The sequence below is a fragment of the Centruroides vittatus genome, unplaced genomic scaffold (assembly GCF_030686945.1).
Source record: "Centruroides vittatus isolate TY-2023 unplaced genomic scaffold, ASM3068694v2 contig_3119, whole genome shotgun sequence".
Lineage (NCBI taxonomy): Eukaryota > Metazoa > Arthropoda > Arachnida > Scorpiones > Buthidae > Centruroides > Centruroides vittatus.
Genome location: NW_027122010.1, coordinates 16,422 through 36,991, shown reverse-complemented (window position 1 = coordinate 36,991; position 20,570 = coordinate 16,422). Strand labels below are relative to the sequence as shown.

Below are 20,570 nucleotides of genomic sequence, written 5' to 3'. Positions count from 1 at the left end.
CAATGGCTTTTTCCATATATTGACGTAAGAAGGAAAGAACTTATATCAGATTCCTTATCACTGACACCAGTTAATAAATAATGCGTCTTAATTCGCAATTCTCATATGTTCTAGCAGTTATCGGAGAGCTTTATATTGAGTGGGGAGGTGTGATGAGTCCATTGATAGGGTGACTTCATCAAATAGTAAGTACACATAGGATCAAGTTAACAACTAAATACCAATTTAATGAGCTAACGTAAAGCATACAATAAACATAGATATTAGATTACAGACATGCATCAGTAATATAACGTCTGGTACTATGACTATGGAGAAAAGTATATCAGTTATGTTAAATCTAGCTTTGGTCCCAAGTGATACACGGGGACTATTTACTTAAGTCTATGTTGATCAAAAGAGAAAGCGTACATAAATAGGTTAATAATCATACCTCGTTGCAATATTGGCTGTTGTCTTGGAAGTAAATTATCCCTGGAAGACCGGGGAGGCATTTGGGATGACACTTGCACAATTCCCAAAGTTAAAGAAATTCCTTTGGACTGAAGTATGAAGGGAGCTAGTGGTCACTGGTTCTATGGTAAAGTCCGCCTTGATTATGGCGGGACGATTTGCAACTACCTATGTCATCATCTTCTGGGTATGTCCACCCTGACGATTGGGTGCACGGCTATTATATCTCTCTCAGATGTGGGAATTTGGTCTTGTGACCGTATATTTTCTAGCAATGACACCTTCAATGTGTCATCGACGGGCTGGCTAGGGCAGTGAGAATTAGACTTATTGTTTTCTTTTCATCACCATATTGTTTAACTTTCTACCTTCTCACACATCAATAATAAGTTGTTATAACTTTATTTCAAAACTTTCTCAGATTGTTGAGAGGGGGATGGGATTTGTTGTGTCAAAGACACCCCCTTTTAACATGAGTTCCCTAGTCGATTGTTTACCATTAGAATAACATGTGCTTGTCTGTTTTCTAATTCTGTGGGAAATGGATGGGAACAAAGGAAAGCTTCTTGTAACTCAGCTTTTCACTAAAAATTATAGAACCCAACTCCCAAATTCTCACACTAACATGAAAAGTTTAATATTATCAAGTTTTATATTTATTCAAATAATAACAACTATTACTTCAGAAATTGTTTAGTGTCTATTTTTAAAACATTTTCAACTTTAATTTAGGTTATCTTCAGTATCTACATTTGAACGATTCATTTTAGAACACCAAAATGTTCTAAGAATGCAAGATAATTTAAAATACAACTGTAAAACTCTTCTATACTTACTAAAAATTAAAATATGAACCTGTTCTAACAATCTGAGTGGGACTCTTTATTTCGTTTTTTAGCAATATAGCATTATTCCAACTTATCTTAACATTAGCTCTAATTAATTATTTGCCTTTTACTATGTGAGCATAGTGGAAGGCAGATAAGTATGTTCTAGGATTTCTAAATGCTCTAAGATTCTCTTTAATTCTTATAGCTACAGATTTCAATGTGGAATCTATATAAGAGGCTGACTTAATACGCTCTTTCAGACCTACAACAAACTTCTGGTTTACTTATTTCTACTGTAGGGTGTTTATCTCTTCTAATCATATCCATAACTATGGGATCCCTTTTGCTAACAATGCAATATTGCAAATTTTTCGTTACTTGGTTAAGTATATTGGATAAGGCCTTACCCTTAATAATTCTTTTCTCTACTTTAGTTGTATTTCTTTTATGTATTCTTTTGTTAACTTTAATGCTTTTTATAATTCCTTCTTCTTTTTCCTTTGAGAAACCATGTATTTTTGCAAGTTTAATAATTCTATTTATTTCTGTTGTTCTATCCTTTGAGAATGTGGAAAGGATAAATTTGATAATTGTTAATACATATATTTTTCTTCGTTACTCATTAACAATGAAACTGAACAATTTTATTGGCATTTTATAGTAAATATGTTTCCTAGTTTTGTTTTTCTTTAATATTTATTATTTTTTATTATTAATATTAATCAGTAATGTTTTTAAATTTGTTTAACTGAATTTTAATTGTAAATTATTTACAAATTAACAAATATTACCTACTTTCTTGACAAACTACTTAATAATACATTACATTCAGTTTGAATTTTTGATAATAAATATAGTAGACCCCCCTATAATGTGTTATATGAATCAGTGTTGTACAAGTCACTTAAAAACATGAACCAATCATAGCCTGGCATGTGTTCAGTTTAAAGGCTATGGCTGTTTGAAAGGTTTTCTTCCATAAAATTAATCGATTCTAGACTAATTTGACTCAACATTTCCAAATCACGTATAAGTTTTTGAGAATAATCCATGTAAACTATGCTATAAACAAAAAATTGTAGGATTACTTACCGAGTGTGAACTGTTCGACGACGCCATTGCTTAAGCTCATTTTCGTCGCTGAGCGGCTCATCAAACGGCGGACACATGTTTCCTGATCAGCGAATTTTTCGCAAAAAAATAACTTAACTTTGGAGACATCATTAATAAAAATATAATTTTTATGGTCGTTGAATAATAAATGTTTTTAGTAGGTCCAGTGCTCGTTTAAACTAAATGGTTTGTACAAAATCCGCTATTGGTCCAGATTCGACCAATCCTGTCGTGACACGAGTCGGCGATGATGTTTTACCATGTTAAACGAGTCTCTCTTAGCGTGTTATACAAACACAATCACAATTTTTTTGCCGTGTTATAGGAATCCATGTTATATCAACGTCTGTTATAGGGGGGGTCTACTGTATTCATTGCATTTACAAATAACAAGTATAAAAATAATGTTTTTAGTTATATAATTTATTTACTAGGTCAATAAAATTTCATAATTTTATGTTGCATTATGTCAGTAAATAATTATTTAATACTAAATATATATAGTACCAAAAGATGTTTTAAAATTAAACATGCAAAATTTTTATAGACATTGTTATTTTTTTTTTATAGACAACTGAGAAACAACTTTTTCTTGAAATTCTAACACAGTTTTTGAGTGTCACTAAACAATATGCAGATTTTCAAGATGGTATGTATTAATATTTGCATGATTGTTAGATTATTAAATAACTGAGTTTTTATTTAAACAGAAAAAACTAATAATAATTGTGATATTTTAAAGCATTTTTTTAATATAAATTGTTATTCTAGATTTTGATTTAAGAATTTTTTAATGAAAATTTGTGGTAATTACTCATTGTTTGTTTAAAAATAATAATAATAATACATTGCTATTTAAAAGAAAGCATTTATCTATTGTGCAATGATAATAATTGAAACTATTAAGGATAGAATAAAAATTATACTTTGCAGTAATTCTTTTAAATGTTTTATTGATATGATAAATATCTGATAATTGGGCTGCAATTTGAAAAATTGTAGACCTATAAATTCCCACTGTCATCCATCTGCCTGCCTGTTCTTTCTTAGTCTCAAGATGGAGTTAGATAGATAAAAATTGAAACCAGATATGTAAAGCTTAGGGGCAGGAAGCCCCGATTAACTGTATATGAACTTCTGGTTTGCACCAGAAGTCACGTTATTTCAATTCAATTTTCCCTGGAAGGAGTTAGATAGATTAGCACGACTCTTTGCTAGCAGAAAGAGTATGATATACAGGAGTAAGACATTATTAATTTGAAGTAGAGAGCATACACTTTACATTAAATGAATTAAAAATGTGATTGATTTGTTTCACTCTCTTTCTATTCCACTTTCAAAATAATAATAATTTTTTCAATATGATGGACTTGTATAGTAATAACTAGTTGTCAAGAAATTTCAAAATTAATATACTTTACAAGTTACTTTCATTTTAACAACATTTTTATCTGAAAAACAAATTTTTTTAATAAGCTTTCTATTTTGGAAATTTTAGGAGAGATTGTAATGAGGGAAGTCAATTTATCTTTTACACTCTGATTTTAATGTTATTTACAGTGTCATATTTTGAATTTTTGTTTCTAGATGTATCTATTTAAGTTATTTAAACTTATATTTCCAATGATTTCTAAAACAAACTTTAATTAATTATTATTTTATTTTAAATTACTTACTTTGTCTAATAAAATTTTTTAATTATTATTTTCTAAAATGAAATTTAGAGTATTATTTAATATAATATATATTATATATTATAAATATATAATTTATTTTAATTTGTGAATCTTAAATTCTTTTTGTATAGTAAATGTTTTGGTATATACCGACTGATCTTGGCTTTAATGCTAATTACTGTTAATAATGTAAATTTGTTAATAAAAAATAATTAATGATTATTATTTAACAGAAAATAATCCATATAAGAAGCATCAAGGGTCTCTGGTTGGATTATATTGTTTCTCACTTAATATGAATAATGAACAATTATTATCATCAGCAATTAAAGGATTGAAAATAATTTTATCAATAAAAGATATGATTGGAAAAGATTATCTAAATCCCATTACAGAATGCATTTTAACAATTGCAATTTCTAATAAACCTTCTACAACAAGGTCAGATATGTGTTTGTGTGTATGTATGCATATATAATTTTTAAAAAATTATTGTTATGAGAAGTGTTCTAAGAATATTTTCTTTCTTGTAGGACAAACTGTATTGAATTATTATCTGTTTATTCAACTTATTATCCAGTTGAAGTTAAAGAAAACATTCTTCCTCATCTATTCCATGAAGTTGCAAAAGGTAAGAACTATTCTTGTGTCAGACCTGAATATCCATGTGCATTATTTTTATGTGTAAGCTGAATGTAAATATTAGATTGGGCTTAGTCATCTATGAACTGTTTAAATGAGAAGTGGTAATTCGCTACTATTAATTTGGTTTGGAGTAAACCTTTCATTTCAGTAACTAGTATGTTAACCAATATGCAAATATATAGAATAACTATTTAATTTGAATACTGTACTAGGATATTCATAAAGTTGAATGAGTCAAACAAATTACTGATGACACAGTCATAAAATATTTCTTATCATCATTGCCCATGTTCTGTATTGAAGACATTTCAAATGAAACCTTAATATAAACTAACTTCTTTTTTTTGTGAATTTTATCATGAAGAAAATGGTATCTGACAATATTGATATTTCTAAATTCACTCAGAAGTACAAAATATGGATTAAAAGGCAAACTAACACGAATAATTGCCCTTGTGAAGCAATCAGAGAAAAACATTTCAAATATGACTGCACTAATAACATTCACAGCTTCAATCCTTAGACACCAGCCATTTTGTACACAAACTGGACAAAATGTCCAGCAAACAAACCATAACAACAACATTATTCTTTTATTTTCTTGTTGGAATCACTAGCTATATTTCAATTTACACAAGGTAGTTACACTTTAACACAACATGAAGTTCACTTTTAAAGACTAATGGCATATTATGATAGCACAAAACATCTAATGTATTGTACAGTACCAGTCCTTATTATTTTCTGTATGTATCAGTGTGAATTATGTTTCATATCATGTTTGTGTACTTTTGTTTTTAAGGAGACAGTTGATTCAATACAAATTATTGATTAGAGGCCATAAAATGTAAGTTGACCCAAAAATGCATGTGGTTGTGTGTGTAATCAACCAAATAAATGTAATTAAACTCTAAGTTTTGGATCATTGAATTACATGCATTCCTATACACCTGCAGATGTAGCATTATGGAATTCTCAAGAAGTTTCTAATTAACATTATTCTTGTTTAACTCATATGACTTCATCAATGTACCCTAAATTAGATAATTAAAATGATTATTTAAATTGTAATAGTTAGAAATAAATAAGTTAACCTCCTATGATATTTGATTAATTGTAATTAATTGATACTATATTTGGAAAACATGAGCATATTTTGTCATTTAAAATGTTTAATAGTATAGCATTTGATGTTTTATTTGCATATTTTAAATTAATTTTCTGATATATTTTATTACTAAAAATATTACAATTGAATGAAATTTTTAAAAGTTCAAATATAATGAAAACTGATATAGATATGACTATTAAGTAATGATATACAAATACAGAATTTCAAGTACATATATTTAACTAAAACATTATTTTTATATGTCAAAAAATTAACTTAAAAATTTAAAAGTTATTAAATGAGCTGAAAACATGGTTTAAAATTAATTAAAAGTACGAGGGTGGTTTTTTCAAGCCATGATGGTCCATAAAACAAAGACAAGTGTAAATAAAAAAATGAATTTATTACTAAAAGTTAAGTAACCATGTGTGTACCTTTTGACATAATCACTGAAGATTCAGGCATTTGTCGTATATGTGGACGAACTTTTCCATCCCCTTGTCATAGAATGTTGCTGTCAGTGAATTGAGAGGGCCTTAACAACATTGTTTTGAAGATCATCATTAGTCTCAAACCTCTGCCCTGCTAGCCACATTTTCAGTTCAGGAAAGAGGTGGAAGTCTTCACACGTTGAAAAGTTTTAAGCTGGGTGGAAGTCTTCACCACCTTTAAACACCCAGTGTATAGCCCCAATTTAGCATTGAGCAACTTTTATCTCTTTCCTGAACAGAAAAAGTGGCTAGGAGGGCAGAGGTTCGAGACTAATGAATATCTTGAAAACAACGTTAGGGCCCATCTCAAATCATTGGCAGCAACATTCTATGATGTGGGGATGAAAAAGCTTGTCCACAGATATGACAAATGCCTCAATCTTCACAGTGATTATGTCAAAAAGTAACCATGTTTGTACATAACTTTTGGTAATAAATTCATTACAGTATTAATGTTTTAATTAACCTTTGTTGATATCTATCTGAGCCATCAATTATATAAATTAAACTAAGAAAATGTAGAAAATTATCAAATTATGATGACAAAAATAGAGTAGAAAACTCAATTTTATAAGTGATAATTTAATGTAATTTAGATGTGAGTAATTTTAATATTCTAAAGTATTTTCTTTCAAATCAATTACATTCAATTTATAGTCACTTCTGAGGTTGAAACTACAAGACTTCAGACATTATTAGAATTTGTTACTGCTGCAAGTATTCATCACATTACATCATCTGAAATCATTTCTAAATTTTTGACTTATTTGAGAGGTAAGAATTTATCTTATATTTTTTACAGCAATATTTTACATTTTTAGAATATATTTCAAATAAAATTTATGATATTAAAAAAATTAATTTCAGATCTTCATACTGAAAATGTATTGCAATGTATTGCAAATTCATTATTACAAATAACTAAAAATCTTGTACAATCTCCAGAAGAAATTCATTATTTATATAAATCTTATTTTGAAATGTTGCAAGAGAAAGTAATTACAACTTATAAAATGAAGCAAGAAAGTTTTAGTTCTGCTGTGTCAGATATATTAGGTAGAGTTGTACAAATTGTTATTCAAAAGTTAGATTTAAGGTGTGTATAAATAATTACTCTTTCAATTATTTTTAATCTTTTATCATCTGAATTAACATGTTTTTATTTTATACAGTTCAACAGAAATTTTAATGTCTTATATTTTGAAGAATCTTTCTTTCTTAATGAATTCTTATGATTCTCAGGTAAGTTATACTTCAAAATATAATTAATAAATATATTTTCTCCTGTAAATAAATTAATTTATTAGAAATATATATTTTTTATTTATGTAGACTGTTTTGTTTTAATTATAGATATTAAGGAATGTTAGTGTTAATTCTTATATACAATACAGAGTATTTGAGAAAGATTTTTGTTATTATACAAATTCATAACACAAAAACAAAATGATCTATTAAAATATGGTTTGTGGTAAATGAAGAATAAATCTAAACGTTTTTTATTAGTATACATTCAATAAACATGAATTCCATAGATTCTTACAGAAAACTTTTCTAATCTGTTTCATAGATTCATCTGATGTCAAAGGATGATTGTAATTTTTTTAGTGCTGAACACTTCCTGTGTTTAAATTTCTGCATCCAAGTGTAAATTAAAAGGACACTTAGTGTGCCTTTTTCATACTTTATGCAATACTTTCTTTGCACACTTAGTGATTTTGTTTCAGCTAACCACAATATACATTGTGCTTTTTCCTGTATTGTCATCATTTTTAATTCTGCAGGCTTTTTGCACTATTATAAACATTTGTGCTAAAAGAACTTTTTAAGTTGTTCTTTCTTTTACTGCAAACTGCATTTCAGTAGACTGCTTTGTATTTGTGTTATGAATTTGTATAATAATAAAGATCTTTCTTGGACACTGTGCATATCTTGATTACAGATATTATTTTCAAATATGTTTTATTGAGTATTTTTAATAAAAATATTTTACTTAATATTTATTTTTATAAATGTATGCAATTTTCGTATGTTCTTCCATTCTACTGATTTGTGCATTGACTTTCATTTAATAAATTGCTGTTTTCAGTTTATGATGCATGAATAAATATTTATCATTTTTGTTTAAACATTGTTTTGAATTTGTTTTAAATATATGGTCTTGTATATTAGTAGAATATAGTCATATTTTATTCAAATAAGTTTCTTAGAAATATATGGTTATCTTTTAATTATTTATAACAGCATTTGACAGAATCACTTCAATATAATGTTGCAGTAATGTTGAGGGCAGTGTTTGCTAACTCTTGTAATATTACTGGGATATCAGAACGTCATTTTCAGACATTATTAATGGCAACAGAGAAAATTCAAGATGAAAAAGTTTATTTACTAGTCACTCAGTGTATTGCTGTTATATTAAATAAGATGGATGATGAAGCACAGTTAACTGAATGGACTAAGTCAATAACATCCAATTTAATAACTATTTTAAATGAAGAGAGGAATTCTAATCAAGACAAAGCAGCAGTAATGTGGATTTGGACTACCAAAGCTTTACTTCTCAGAGGATATTTGCAAATTGATTATTTAATTTCACATGTAAGTAAAAAACAAAAGTAAAAATTTAAATTCAATTTTAATTGGATTAGATATGTAAAATATTTTAATTTCAAAAAGTTTATCAATTCTAATGTAAAAATTTATCTGCATTATGTATTTTAATAGTTAATATCATGGCTTGGTCACAAAATAATTGGAAAAATCATTGCTGATGGATTTTCAACAATTTTAGAAGAAATTCCAGAGGTAAACAATATTACATTTTTTTTTTTCAATTAATTTTGAGTTTTTTATATAGTCAAAATGTGTATGGTTATTTAAATTCATAATCAGTTAAATAGTATTTTGTAAAACATTATTTACGTGGATTAAATGTTTTCAACTAACAGCACAATTGTTATTTTAAAAAATATATATATATCCTGATTAGTGTAATGTGATTTGCATTTCCAAATAATTACTTTATTTCTATAGATTTTTATTCAGAACACTAACTTACTATATATTGCATATTTTTTACTCTACATCTGAATGTTGAAATTTTAAATTATTTCTAGCAATTAAAATGTAATTCTTAGATATTGATAATTGAATATACATTCATTTAGTAATATTGAAGGGTTGCTGAATGTATGTTCTGAGCTGGTGAATCTCATTGTTGAATCTCAAAATTTACAATTCAGTATTCTGTTATTGTTCTTCTGGTCTGCATTGATAAATAATATAGATTCATATGATGACAATTTAAACTCAACCACAGAATGTAATTTGAAGTTATCAGCCAAAAATTCAAATCACATAAATTAAAAAGATTTATGTATTAGAATATTTACTGTTTCTGACAATCTATAAAAAAATTTTATATTTATATGAGAGAAATTTTGGGAAAGGATTTTAGTACATTTTATCATATGCATATTTATTGAAAATTATTTTAAATTAAACTTCTCTAACTTAGAGGGTTCTGGAGGGTGTTCTACTGCTTGAAATGAAACAACATTTGGACAATGGATACTTCAGATGATGTACCATTTATTGTAGAACACTCTCCAGAGCCCTGTTAGTTGGGTAAGTTTTGTTTCAACAACCCTGTACTTTTTAAGGAACAAGAAATGATATATTGAATTATTTAAATAATTCTGATATAAAAATAATAGATGAATATAGTTAAAATATATATATATATATATATACACACTGTAGTGGCCAAAAGTAGAGCTACTCTTGACATATGTTTTAAAAATGCAACCTCTATTTTGTTCACCACCTACTACATACTGTAATTAATATTGTGATAGTTGAAAAGGGTCAAAAAAACTCAATTGAATCAAACAGATTTTATTTTAAATTTGATTTACAAAAGAAAAAACAAAGATTTTGTATTTTACACTGTGACAAAAGTAGAGCTACCAAAAAAGTATGCAGATTTGTGCAGTATTTTTAGAACAAATATTAGTATTTTGTGGCATAACCAGAGCTTCTGATCACTGCATCACGTCTATGTTCCATTAAATCAATTAAGTTGTCAAGCAGTGATTTGGGAGTCTCATACCATGCTTTTTGAATGGTAGACCACAATTCATCCAGTTTCAAATATGTATGCTGGCATATCAACTTCATCCCAAAGATTCTTTATGGGGTTTAAGTCTGGCAATTGGACTGGCCATGTCATAAGATTCACCCTTTTCTGTTAAAACCATTTCTTTATCATATTTGCTTTATCAAATTTGCTTTGTGTTTTGGGTCATTGTACTGTTGGAAGATCTATTTCCTTGGCATTGAACAATGTGCATGAGGAAGCATTTGATTTTGCATATGTCCTGATAAATGGTTTGATCCATTATTCCATTAATTAATTCTATGAATTGGATCAATTCCCTTTGCAGAGAAACATCCCCATACCATTATGTTAGCCACCACCATGCTTTATTATAGGAACTATGTATTTCAGGTCATATTTCATGTTCACTGATTGTCTGACATATTATACACCATCACTAGAGAAGACATTGAATTTAGATTCATTACTCCATAACACTTGGACCATATTTGTTTGGTCCAAGTAGTGTTCATGTATAAACTCTAATCCCAACGTTTTGTTTTTTGCAGAGATGAGTGGTTTCTTTGCTGGTCATCTCCCACGTAATCCAAAACTAGTCAAATGTCTTTGTACAGTTCTTAAGCTTATATCTGGGTTACCCACTTCACGTTTAATATGTGAAGCAGTCGAACAAGGATTGGCTGCACTTGTATACCTGTTCAAACGATTCAACTGTGGTGGTGTTTTTCATGGTCTATCTGACTTTTTGGCAGAAACAATGATCCCATATATTTGAAAACACTTTACCACTTTCACAACAACAGTTTATGCACATTAAAGATTTTAACCAATTTCAATAAAGGTCTTTTTTCCCTTCAAACACATATCTACCATTCTTTCTTTGATGTCATTTGATAATTGTATTTCTCCAGACAACTTAGTTGATTCAATGGAACGTAGATGTGATGCAGTGATTAGAAGCTCTGAGTTATGCCACAAAATACTAATATTTTGTCCTAAAAATACTGCACAAATTTGCATACTTCCATTGGTAGCTCTACTTTTATCACAGTGTAAATATAAAAACTTTGTTTTTTCTTTCATAAATCAGATTTAAAATAAAATCTGTTTGATTCAATTGAGTATTTCGACTCTTTTCAACTATCACAATATTAATTATGTAGTAGGTAGTGAAGAAAATAGAGGTGGCATTTTTAAAACATATGTTGAGGGTAGCTCTACTTTTGGCCACTACTGTATATGCACAGAGAAAGTCATAGTTAAAATTTACATTTCAAAAAGATGTAACTCAGGAACTAACCAGCAGGATGACATCATTATATTTCAATTGAAGACTTCTGTTATGATGGAATTTTATTTGTAAATGAGAAAAGTTAGTTACTAAAACATTCATTAGGATGGTAAATGGTGCTGCAACACCATACTGAATAACTCAAATAATCTGAAAACCAACAATACTTACAGTAAACAGTGTTCTTATACAACAACATGCTCGATATGCTGGCCTCCAAAGCTCTTAATGTTGTTGTTGAATGTATGATTTGGCAATTTCAGCATGTTGCCAATAATGGAGGCCAGCATATCAATCATGCTGCTGTGTAACTATGCAGTGTACCATGTGTATTGTAATTTTTGAGACAATTTGAACTAATACTATGGTGTTGCAGCACCATTTATTCTAGTAAACACTTTTGTAAGTATTTTTTTTGTTGTTCACAAATAAAATCCCTTGACTACAGAAGTTTCCATGTGAAATATAATGTCAATCTGTTGATTAGTTTCCAAATTACATCTTCTTGAAATGAAAACTTTAATTACAAACATCCTGATGTCATAGCCACATACTAAAATCTGTTAATTTTGACAAATGTCTTTAAGATCTTCAAATTGAAAACCAAATTGAAATTTTTGAAATTTATCCAATATTTATCAAACATGAACAATGGTTACATTGGTTTTTGAACATTTTATAAGTTGGGGGTTTTTTTTTGGTCAATTTATGAGTCTGACTTTTGAATTATATGACTATATTTCTCTTTTCTATGTGTAAGCCTAATTAAATTTGTTTTAGTGCCATGTGTTTAGTGTAGCATTCTCTGACCATATATTAATTAATTTTTTTGCTGCTATTCATTATGAACAACTCTTCAGCTGTTCTAGAAGGAAGAACTGTACATACAGAATATATCCCCAAGGGGCCATGCTTAAATTACGTAAGGGCGATTTTAGCCATTTTGGATCTCTACCCACCGCTGTGTAACCGTAATATTTTCTCTGATCCTCCTCCTCTTCTCTATCTTACATAATATTTAGGCATAATTTTATAGAAAGATTTTAACAAAAATAAATTTATTTAATGAAACCCTAAAAATCTTAGGTCCAAAATATATAATTATTAATTAGTTAATTAATATGTACTTGCATTATTATTTATAAAAGACTATGTGAACAAATTTAAAAATATAAAAATTTAATAAATTCAAATGAACAATTTATTTTAAGAACTTTATTTTTTCATTATTAACAATCTTATTATTATTATTATCATTAATCAACGTCATAATATTCATTTTCATATTAATTTTAATTTTCACAAAACGACGCAAAAAACATTGACAAATCGACCAGCTACTGCACATGTAAACAGAAACTTCATACAAAATAAAACAAGAGATAATAGAAACCACATTCCATTGCCATATTGGTTACATCTTGGCTTAAGCCAAGAAAATAAACTACATGCTGCTAAAATGTGCTCGGTGCACCAGGGCACTAAATCGTAAAGCTTATAAAACTCTATATAATGGGGCAACACAACCAATGCTACTTTACGCGGCCCATAGCTGGAGTCATGTAACTAGTGAAAATTCAGTAGCAAGTAAATTACTCTCTCTTCAAAGACAGTTTACCATCAGAATTTCAAAGTGCTGCAGAACTGTTTCTACTAATGCCTCTCTGATTCTAGCAAAGCTCCTTCCTTTGCCACTAAGTAATGTAGAAAAGGTTCTGAACTACTACATCAGAACTATAAACATCAAGGCTCAACAACAGTCTCTAGTCTTATCTACGGCTGTTCAAATGCTACCAAATTGCAATTGCCCTATTTCTGATCATCACCCTGTAAACAAGGTTATCTCCAGGGTACTGTACATTTGGTGTCATCTGCTTCCTCCATGGAATAACCATGCAGACATTAATATCAACACAGATGGGTCAAAAGCACCCTTCATGTTGGCTCAAGAATCTGTATCTTCCTCCAAACTAACATACTTTGCTTAAAATATGTTAGAAGGTACTGATACCTCCACATATCAAGCTGAAGAAGATGCTGTCTACCAAGCTGTTCAGTGGGCCACTTCACTACCAAACAAAACTCTGTTTACCAACATTTACAGTTATTCTTAGTCTGTTCTAAAAGCTCTATTAAATCCCAATTACAATAGCAATAAAATCACATATATCCAGCACCATATTAAAAATCTTGTAAATAAGATAACTTTTGTGTTTGTTCGTGGCCATACTGACATACTAGGAAATGAAAAAGCTGACTTTGAGGCTAAGTCAACTGCAAAGGACACTGACTTGGACTACACTTACATCCTTCTCTCATGCAGCAACCTTAAAAATTATATTTATGACAATGCTATGCAAAAGTGGAATCAATAATAGTTGAGCAGTAAAACTGGTAGAATAACAAAACTTTATTTTCCTAGCATTGAATGCAGGTTCTCATCACCACTTAGAGATTTAACATTTGCTACTGCTCAACTACTTATTGAGCATGTATAACCGGACAGAAACTGCCTCTTGCTTTTGCTCTCCAGAAAACCTAGACACCATCCACCATATGATCTATTATTTTCCAACTTATTCTGATCAAGATAGACTTATTCTGAAATTAGAAATCTTTACACTTGGTTTTAGGTGGCCATATCCACTCAATAAGCTTGTTCAGAAGCCACTGTTTGATGCTTTTTACAATTATGTTCAAAAAATATGGAAGATAAGATTATTTATAATTTCTAATTTCTAGTTTTACATTTTAGTTTTTACTAAAAACCGAGTACTAATTTTATGTTTACTTTGTATCATGTATTTCGGTTTATGTATACTTAGTGTTATACACCCATAGGAATGGTGCACTTATTCAAATTAAAAAAAAAACAGAGAGAGAGAGATAGTAACAACTACACGGCCTTTCTCCCATGATAAAAAATATGTCTGCTAGCGTTATTATTCTATCATGTCACACTTGATGGCGTTAGTACAACGAGCGTTTTTAATAGAAACTGCCAAATTAAAGCCAAATTCAAAACTCCACCACTCAACGACATCAAAAAATAAAAATAAGAATATTACGTAAGACGAGATCTATTACCCCTAACCCTGAATAAGAAATTGTGAGAAATCCTTGACCCCCACCCACCCCAAAATACCTTACGTAATTTATGGACGGCCCCTAATGCTTATTTTCAGTCAATTTTTGAATTCTTCTCTTAAATATATTCTGCAAATAAATATAGTGTTTTTGTTTCTTATATTATTCCTGTTTTTAATTCATTCACAGTGACCTAAATGTAACGCTTATATAATAAAGTTTAATCATCCAACTATCTGCCAAATTAATCAGGCAATATTATTTTCTAATTCTTAATTGTAGCATAATATTGCCTGATTAATTTGGCTGATAGTTGGATGATTAATAATACATTGGGTTATTGAGATGCTTATATATAATAAAGTTTGTTGTCCAATAACATTTTAGCAAGTGGAATTTTATACATACCTGGATTTTTTACCTCTGGTATAGATTCTTTTTGTTAACTAAATTAAAGATTGAATGTTCTTTAAAAGTAACTATTCTCACTGACATTACTGTAGACCAGTCATAAGCAACTCACAGTGCAAGAGATCTTAATATGTACCCCAAGGCTTAGTCAAAGTAATTTTATTTTTCTGTTTTGTTCCTTGTGCCATTATGCAATCCCAATTAAGCTAATATTTGTAATGAGGAGTATTCAAACTAAAATTGACCAATGAGATGATAAGATTAAACTAGATATTACTTTGCATATCATTATTACGTATTACGTTATAGAACCTAGTGTATTAGTAATTATGGAATATGTTGATATTTAGCAAGGTTAAAAGCTGCAACTTCATAAGAAAAAAATGCATATGGCTCATCAGAAGCCTATGAAGTTCACTTATGACCCATATTCAGAAAAGGTTGTTTATCAATGCTGTAGACCAGTGTTTCTCAAAGTGGGTGATAATGCCCCCTTGTGGGCAGTGAGTGAATCTAGGGGAACGCTGGAGGCAGGCTACTGAACGGTGACCAAAGGCAAAAGTTGGGGTCACTGACAGCTGTTCCATTTCCTCTGTTAAATGGATAAGAGGAAACATTGCGTTTAATGGTAAAATGCAACCATATGATGTTGAGAACAATGTACGGTAAGGGCACAAAGTGTGAGATTCATAAAAAAGTTTTCCTAAGAATATTTCCAATCCTTTCTCACACAAGAGAAAATGAGTTAGGGGGCATTGGGTATAACTTTATGGAACAAAGGGGGCGGTGGATCGAAAAAGTTTGAGAATTACTGCTGTAGACCTTTTAGAATATCTTAATAGCTGCCAGGGCCATTTTAAATATTTTGGAATTTAATAATAATAAAAATCGTTGTGTTATAAAAACAATAAAAAAAATCCAGCAACAAGTTGTGTAATTTTCCTGGCAAAGAACACTCAGATATATTAGCACAAAATAAAAATTGTCTGTGACATCATCTGTTATGAGATTTTGTTGAAAAATAACTTTTATATTATTAATTATTATAAAATGGCAAATTGCTTAATTTTGAGGGTAGAGTTGAGTTTTATAAAAATTTTAAATGTTAATAACAAGTAAAATCTTCATTAAGTCTAATCCCATTTGAGATATGATACATCATCCCCTCTATCTCTTCACCTTCTTGGGCTTTAACCACCAAAATTTAGTAGCATCAACAAGCTACCATGCCAACTTTCAGTTCTTAACCACTCAACAGTGAGGGACGTATATATATACATCGAGGGCGATCGTGTGGTAGTGGTGAGGGACGTATATATCTGCTAAATTCTTTTGGGGGTATCGCCAAAAACTACCACGAAAAAAATTCACATAAAAAATGAATTACATAACAATAAAAAAAGACTTTTTTTTACTAGACATAACTGTTTACAAAATCTTTTTCCAAAACAGTAATGAGAAAAATTGTGTGAAAAAATACTTTAAAAATTTCCCAGGTATATTCTCCACAACTAAGGGATAGCACCATACCTGAATATCCCACTGCTAAAAGGTTCAACATTTCCTCATCCTGAGATATCAAACAAAATAAATGCTCATACATACACACAGATTTTTTTTTTTTGGTTTAGAGATTCAAAAATATTAGGAATTACAAAAACCTAGAGAGTCAAACTTGACATGATTTCAATACTTTCCCATGTTATATATATAACAAGTCAGGAAAATAACATTGAATAGTTCAAATTTTTCACTTATTTTAAATAATTTGAAGTTAAAATATAAAATAAAGAAATTGAATATAATCTTTCTGTAAATTTAATATCAACTCATTAATGAGGATTATTAGAATTACACATATTTAATATTATATGTATTATATTTTCTCTTAACAATTATTCTGTCTCTTCTTCGTTTTTAACTTTATGGATTAGGTACTTTATTTCTCTTATTATATTCCTGAAAATTCTTTTACTATGAGGCTAGTGTTCTTTAAACAAAATGGAAAGTAGAGTTTAATGATAATTAATATAAAGTTTGATTGTTTTCTTTTCTGTGATTTAATGTAAAATACTGACCTAAAAAAGAAATGTCAAAAATATTATGAAATAGACATTTCGTAATATAATGCAATGTTTTTTGACTAAATAGAAGTTGATTAAAACAGTGAATATGTAAAGAATGAAACAACTATAATTGATAATTATTGGCTATAGTTATGTTTTCAAAATGATTACAGCTAAATTATCAATACAAGTTATGCAAAAGTAATAATATAAATGATAAGTAAGTTATCATTTAATTTATTAAAATATATTTCTGATTTTTTTTCCTAGCTTTTGACTACAGAGTGTCACGCCAAAGTGAAATTATTATACAGGCAAAAATTCTTTATGTTAACACTTCCTCAGCTACTAAATAAATTTGAAAATTCATCTGAAGGTACAAATGAAACTTATTTATTTATTATGTTGTTAAAAAATTTTATATAAAAACTTACATGAAATTATTAAATTAAAGATCAGCGATGTCATTATTTGACTGCAATCTGCCATCAGTTGAAATTCCAAGCCAAACCTGTTCTTGTTGCAGAATTACCATCAGTAAGTCATTGTTTTGTTTAAACTGTATTTTTAAAAATATTAAAATATATAAATTTAATTTAAAATTTATTTCAGTTACTCCCAATCATTGTGAGGTCACTGTGTTGTGAAGATCCATTACTCTTAGTTTCAGTTTTGAGTAATCTTGTGGATGTTATGGAAGCATCACCTCATTTGTTTGAAAATTATGTACAGACTTTAGTTCCTAAATTATTGTATTTGTCATCTTTCATGGATTCAATGGTTTGTCAATAAAATTATTTTCTTAATATATATATATTATTCTTAAAAATATTTGACTTTCTAACCATTTTTTTAAAAATAATATAAAGAGGAGTTTCATATTTTTTTTCTAAGTATACTTAAATTATGATGATAGTTGGTTATAGTTGTACCCCTGAGAAAAAGTTTGAATTCACTACTCATGATTTCTGACAAACAATTCTCTTGTGTCATTACTGCAATTTCATATATGCTTAATTACAGAAATCAACTTGATGACAAAGTTCCAGTATGTAAATCCTAAACAAAGAAACTACAATTAAATGCAAAACAAAACTTTACTTAGGACAAACATAACAAACTCATCTTGGAAAAAAGTTTGAAATTATACAAGGCTGCAGAAATAAGTATAGAATCTTCTGCTTACCTACTTAAAATAAGCAGAATTTGTGCAAATTAGGTATTGCATGTCTAATTCAAAATTTCTAACTTAAATATCCAAACCTGTTTGGTGTGCCTGAATTGCCATCAATGGTTCCTGATATTGGCATTTGAACTGACTTCAGTGGCTGAACTGAAGACGTAAAAATTCATATCATTGTGTTACTGAAGAATAGATATTCCCAATATTTGTGTTGTTCAAATGACAATCCACTGTAAGTAAGATATGGAAGAAGTATACAAAAACAAAAATTGTAAAAATTCTGTCCAGAAGAGGAAATCCATGGCTAATCTCTGGATGCCAAGATAGTACGTCTGCCAAATTTGCAGCAGTATGCTACAAACAACCTTGTTTGAGATAGGCAGAATACTGGTCTCTGACAGAACAGTAAGAATTTATACCCATTTCTTTGGCTATTCCAATAAGAAAATTAAGGCAAAGCAAAGGTTAACCAAAATTCACCAACAGAAATGTCTATTGTAGACAAAAGAATGAAAATCTGAACTGTAGAAGAATAGAGTTATCATCTTCAGCATGAGTCAAAGATCAACATCAACTATGGTGATGATGGTCATTCATTTGTATAGTGAAGGAAAGGTGAGGACTGCCAAGATAAGTACCAAAATGCAAAGTCAAGTTTCCTCATTATCTCAGTATGAGCATCTAAAAACTCTGCATTCTTAATGTCAGTGTAAATGAGAAGTCTATGTGGAGATGTTTATCTCAACAATTGAAGATCAGTTTGGAAATGAACACATCATCTTCCAAGATATTTTGTCATTTGGAATTTTTCAATTAAATGAATTTGGAAAGGATAAACTTACTTTCCAAATTCATTTAAATCCGATTGAAAATGTATGATGTTTATTGAAACACTGTGAATTCTCATGATCCATCAAGCAAGGAAGGGCTGAAGAGTGCTCTTAATCATGCTTGGAGTAACATCAGTGCAGAAACCTGTAAAAAAAACTTGTGGAATAATACTTAAAAGAGTTACAACTGTAATTGAAGCTAAAGGAGGCCATACGAATTATTAAATATCAGCCTTATGTTTGTGATTCCTATTTATTTCCAGTCTTATATGATTCCAAATTTTTTTCCAAGATGAGTTTGCTATGTTTGTCTTAAGTAAATTATTGTTTTGCATTTAATTTTTATTTGAATATTGGAATGTAATTTTGTGACCAGTTGATTTCTGTAATAAAGCATACATAAAATTGCAGTAATGACATAAGAGAAAACATGAGTGGTGATTCCAAACTTTTTCCACAGGTTGTTTAGCTGAAATTTGTATATTTGTATAACTTTTGTTAATATTAACCAAGAGGATGATATATTTCATAATTGAAAAAATTCTCGATAAAAATAAATTTTTCTTATACAATATATTTAATCTTTCAGAAAGTAAGAATGCTGGCCTTACGATGTATAAAGGCAGCAACAGTTCTGCCTCAACATATTCTCCTACCTTTCCGACAAGAGGTTGTTAAAAAATTAGCACCATGTCTAGATGATAAGAAACGTTTAGTTCGAAAGGAAGCTGTAGCAGCCAGATGCGAATGGTAGATTTTATATCAGTGGAACACATGTACTGTAATATAAGAATATAAACTCAATAAGAAACTCTAAAATTTTTAAATAATCTTGTATTATTATTTAAAAATGTATATAACATTTTTTTCATTTTTATAACAGGTTTCTGATAGGACAAGCTGGGAAATAAGAAAGATAATATAAAGGTTTAATGTAAAATATAGATGTATATAATTAACTGCTGGATAAAAAGATAATTATGTTTTCACAATAAAATTATTTTTTATTAATTTTATGGACATTTAAATTACATAAAAATAAACATAGCATAAATATCGGGTTATGAATAAATCAATTTTAGATTAATATTAACTAAAACATTTAATTGAGAGAAGAGTAAAGAGGTTTTTTATTCTGAACTATCATTGATGATAGCCAATGCTACTTGATTTGTGTTAGTGATACATCACATGCCACTGCAGAATGATATTATCACCAGTAAAGATTATTAATATTGATTTCACGGTATTGCTGTTGAA

The 20,570-nt window shown here is 28.9% G+C and overlaps 1 protein-coding gene across 1 annotated transcript in view; it reads left to right on the top strand.

The window, feature by feature from the left end:
• Positions 1 to 20,321, top strand: part of Mms19 (MMS19 nucleotide excision repair protein) — a 41,224-nt gene extending 20,903 nt beyond the window's left edge. Inside the window, exons 13-25 of the mRNA XM_067267931.1 lie at positions 2,967 to 3,045; positions 4,306 to 4,513; positions 4,606 to 4,703; positions 6,977 to 7,093; positions 7,187 to 7,415; positions 7,492 to 7,561; positions 8,564 to 8,920; positions 9,047 to 9,127; positions 17,568 to 17,673; positions 17,752 to 17,834; positions 17,910 to 18,077; positions 19,900 to 20,060; positions 20,194 to 20,321. Coding sequence (XP_067124032.1) covers positions 2,967 to 3,045; positions 4,306 to 4,513; positions 4,606 to 4,703; positions 6,977 to 7,093; positions 7,187 to 7,415; positions 7,492 to 7,561; positions 8,564 to 8,920; positions 9,047 to 9,127; positions 17,568 to 17,673; positions 17,752 to 17,834; positions 17,910 to 18,077; positions 19,900 to 20,060; positions 20,194 to 20,221 — 1,785 coding nt within the window. The 3' untranslated portion in view covers positions 20,222 to 20,321. The remainder of the gene's footprint in view (positions 1 to 2,966; positions 3,046 to 4,305; positions 4,514 to 4,605; positions 4,704 to 6,976; positions 7,094 to 7,186; positions 7,416 to 7,491; positions 7,562 to 8,563; positions 8,921 to 9,046; positions 9,128 to 17,567; positions 17,674 to 17,751; positions 17,835 to 17,909; positions 18,078 to 19,899; positions 20,061 to 20,193) is intronic.
• Positions 20,322 to 20,570: the final 249 nt, after the last annotated feature.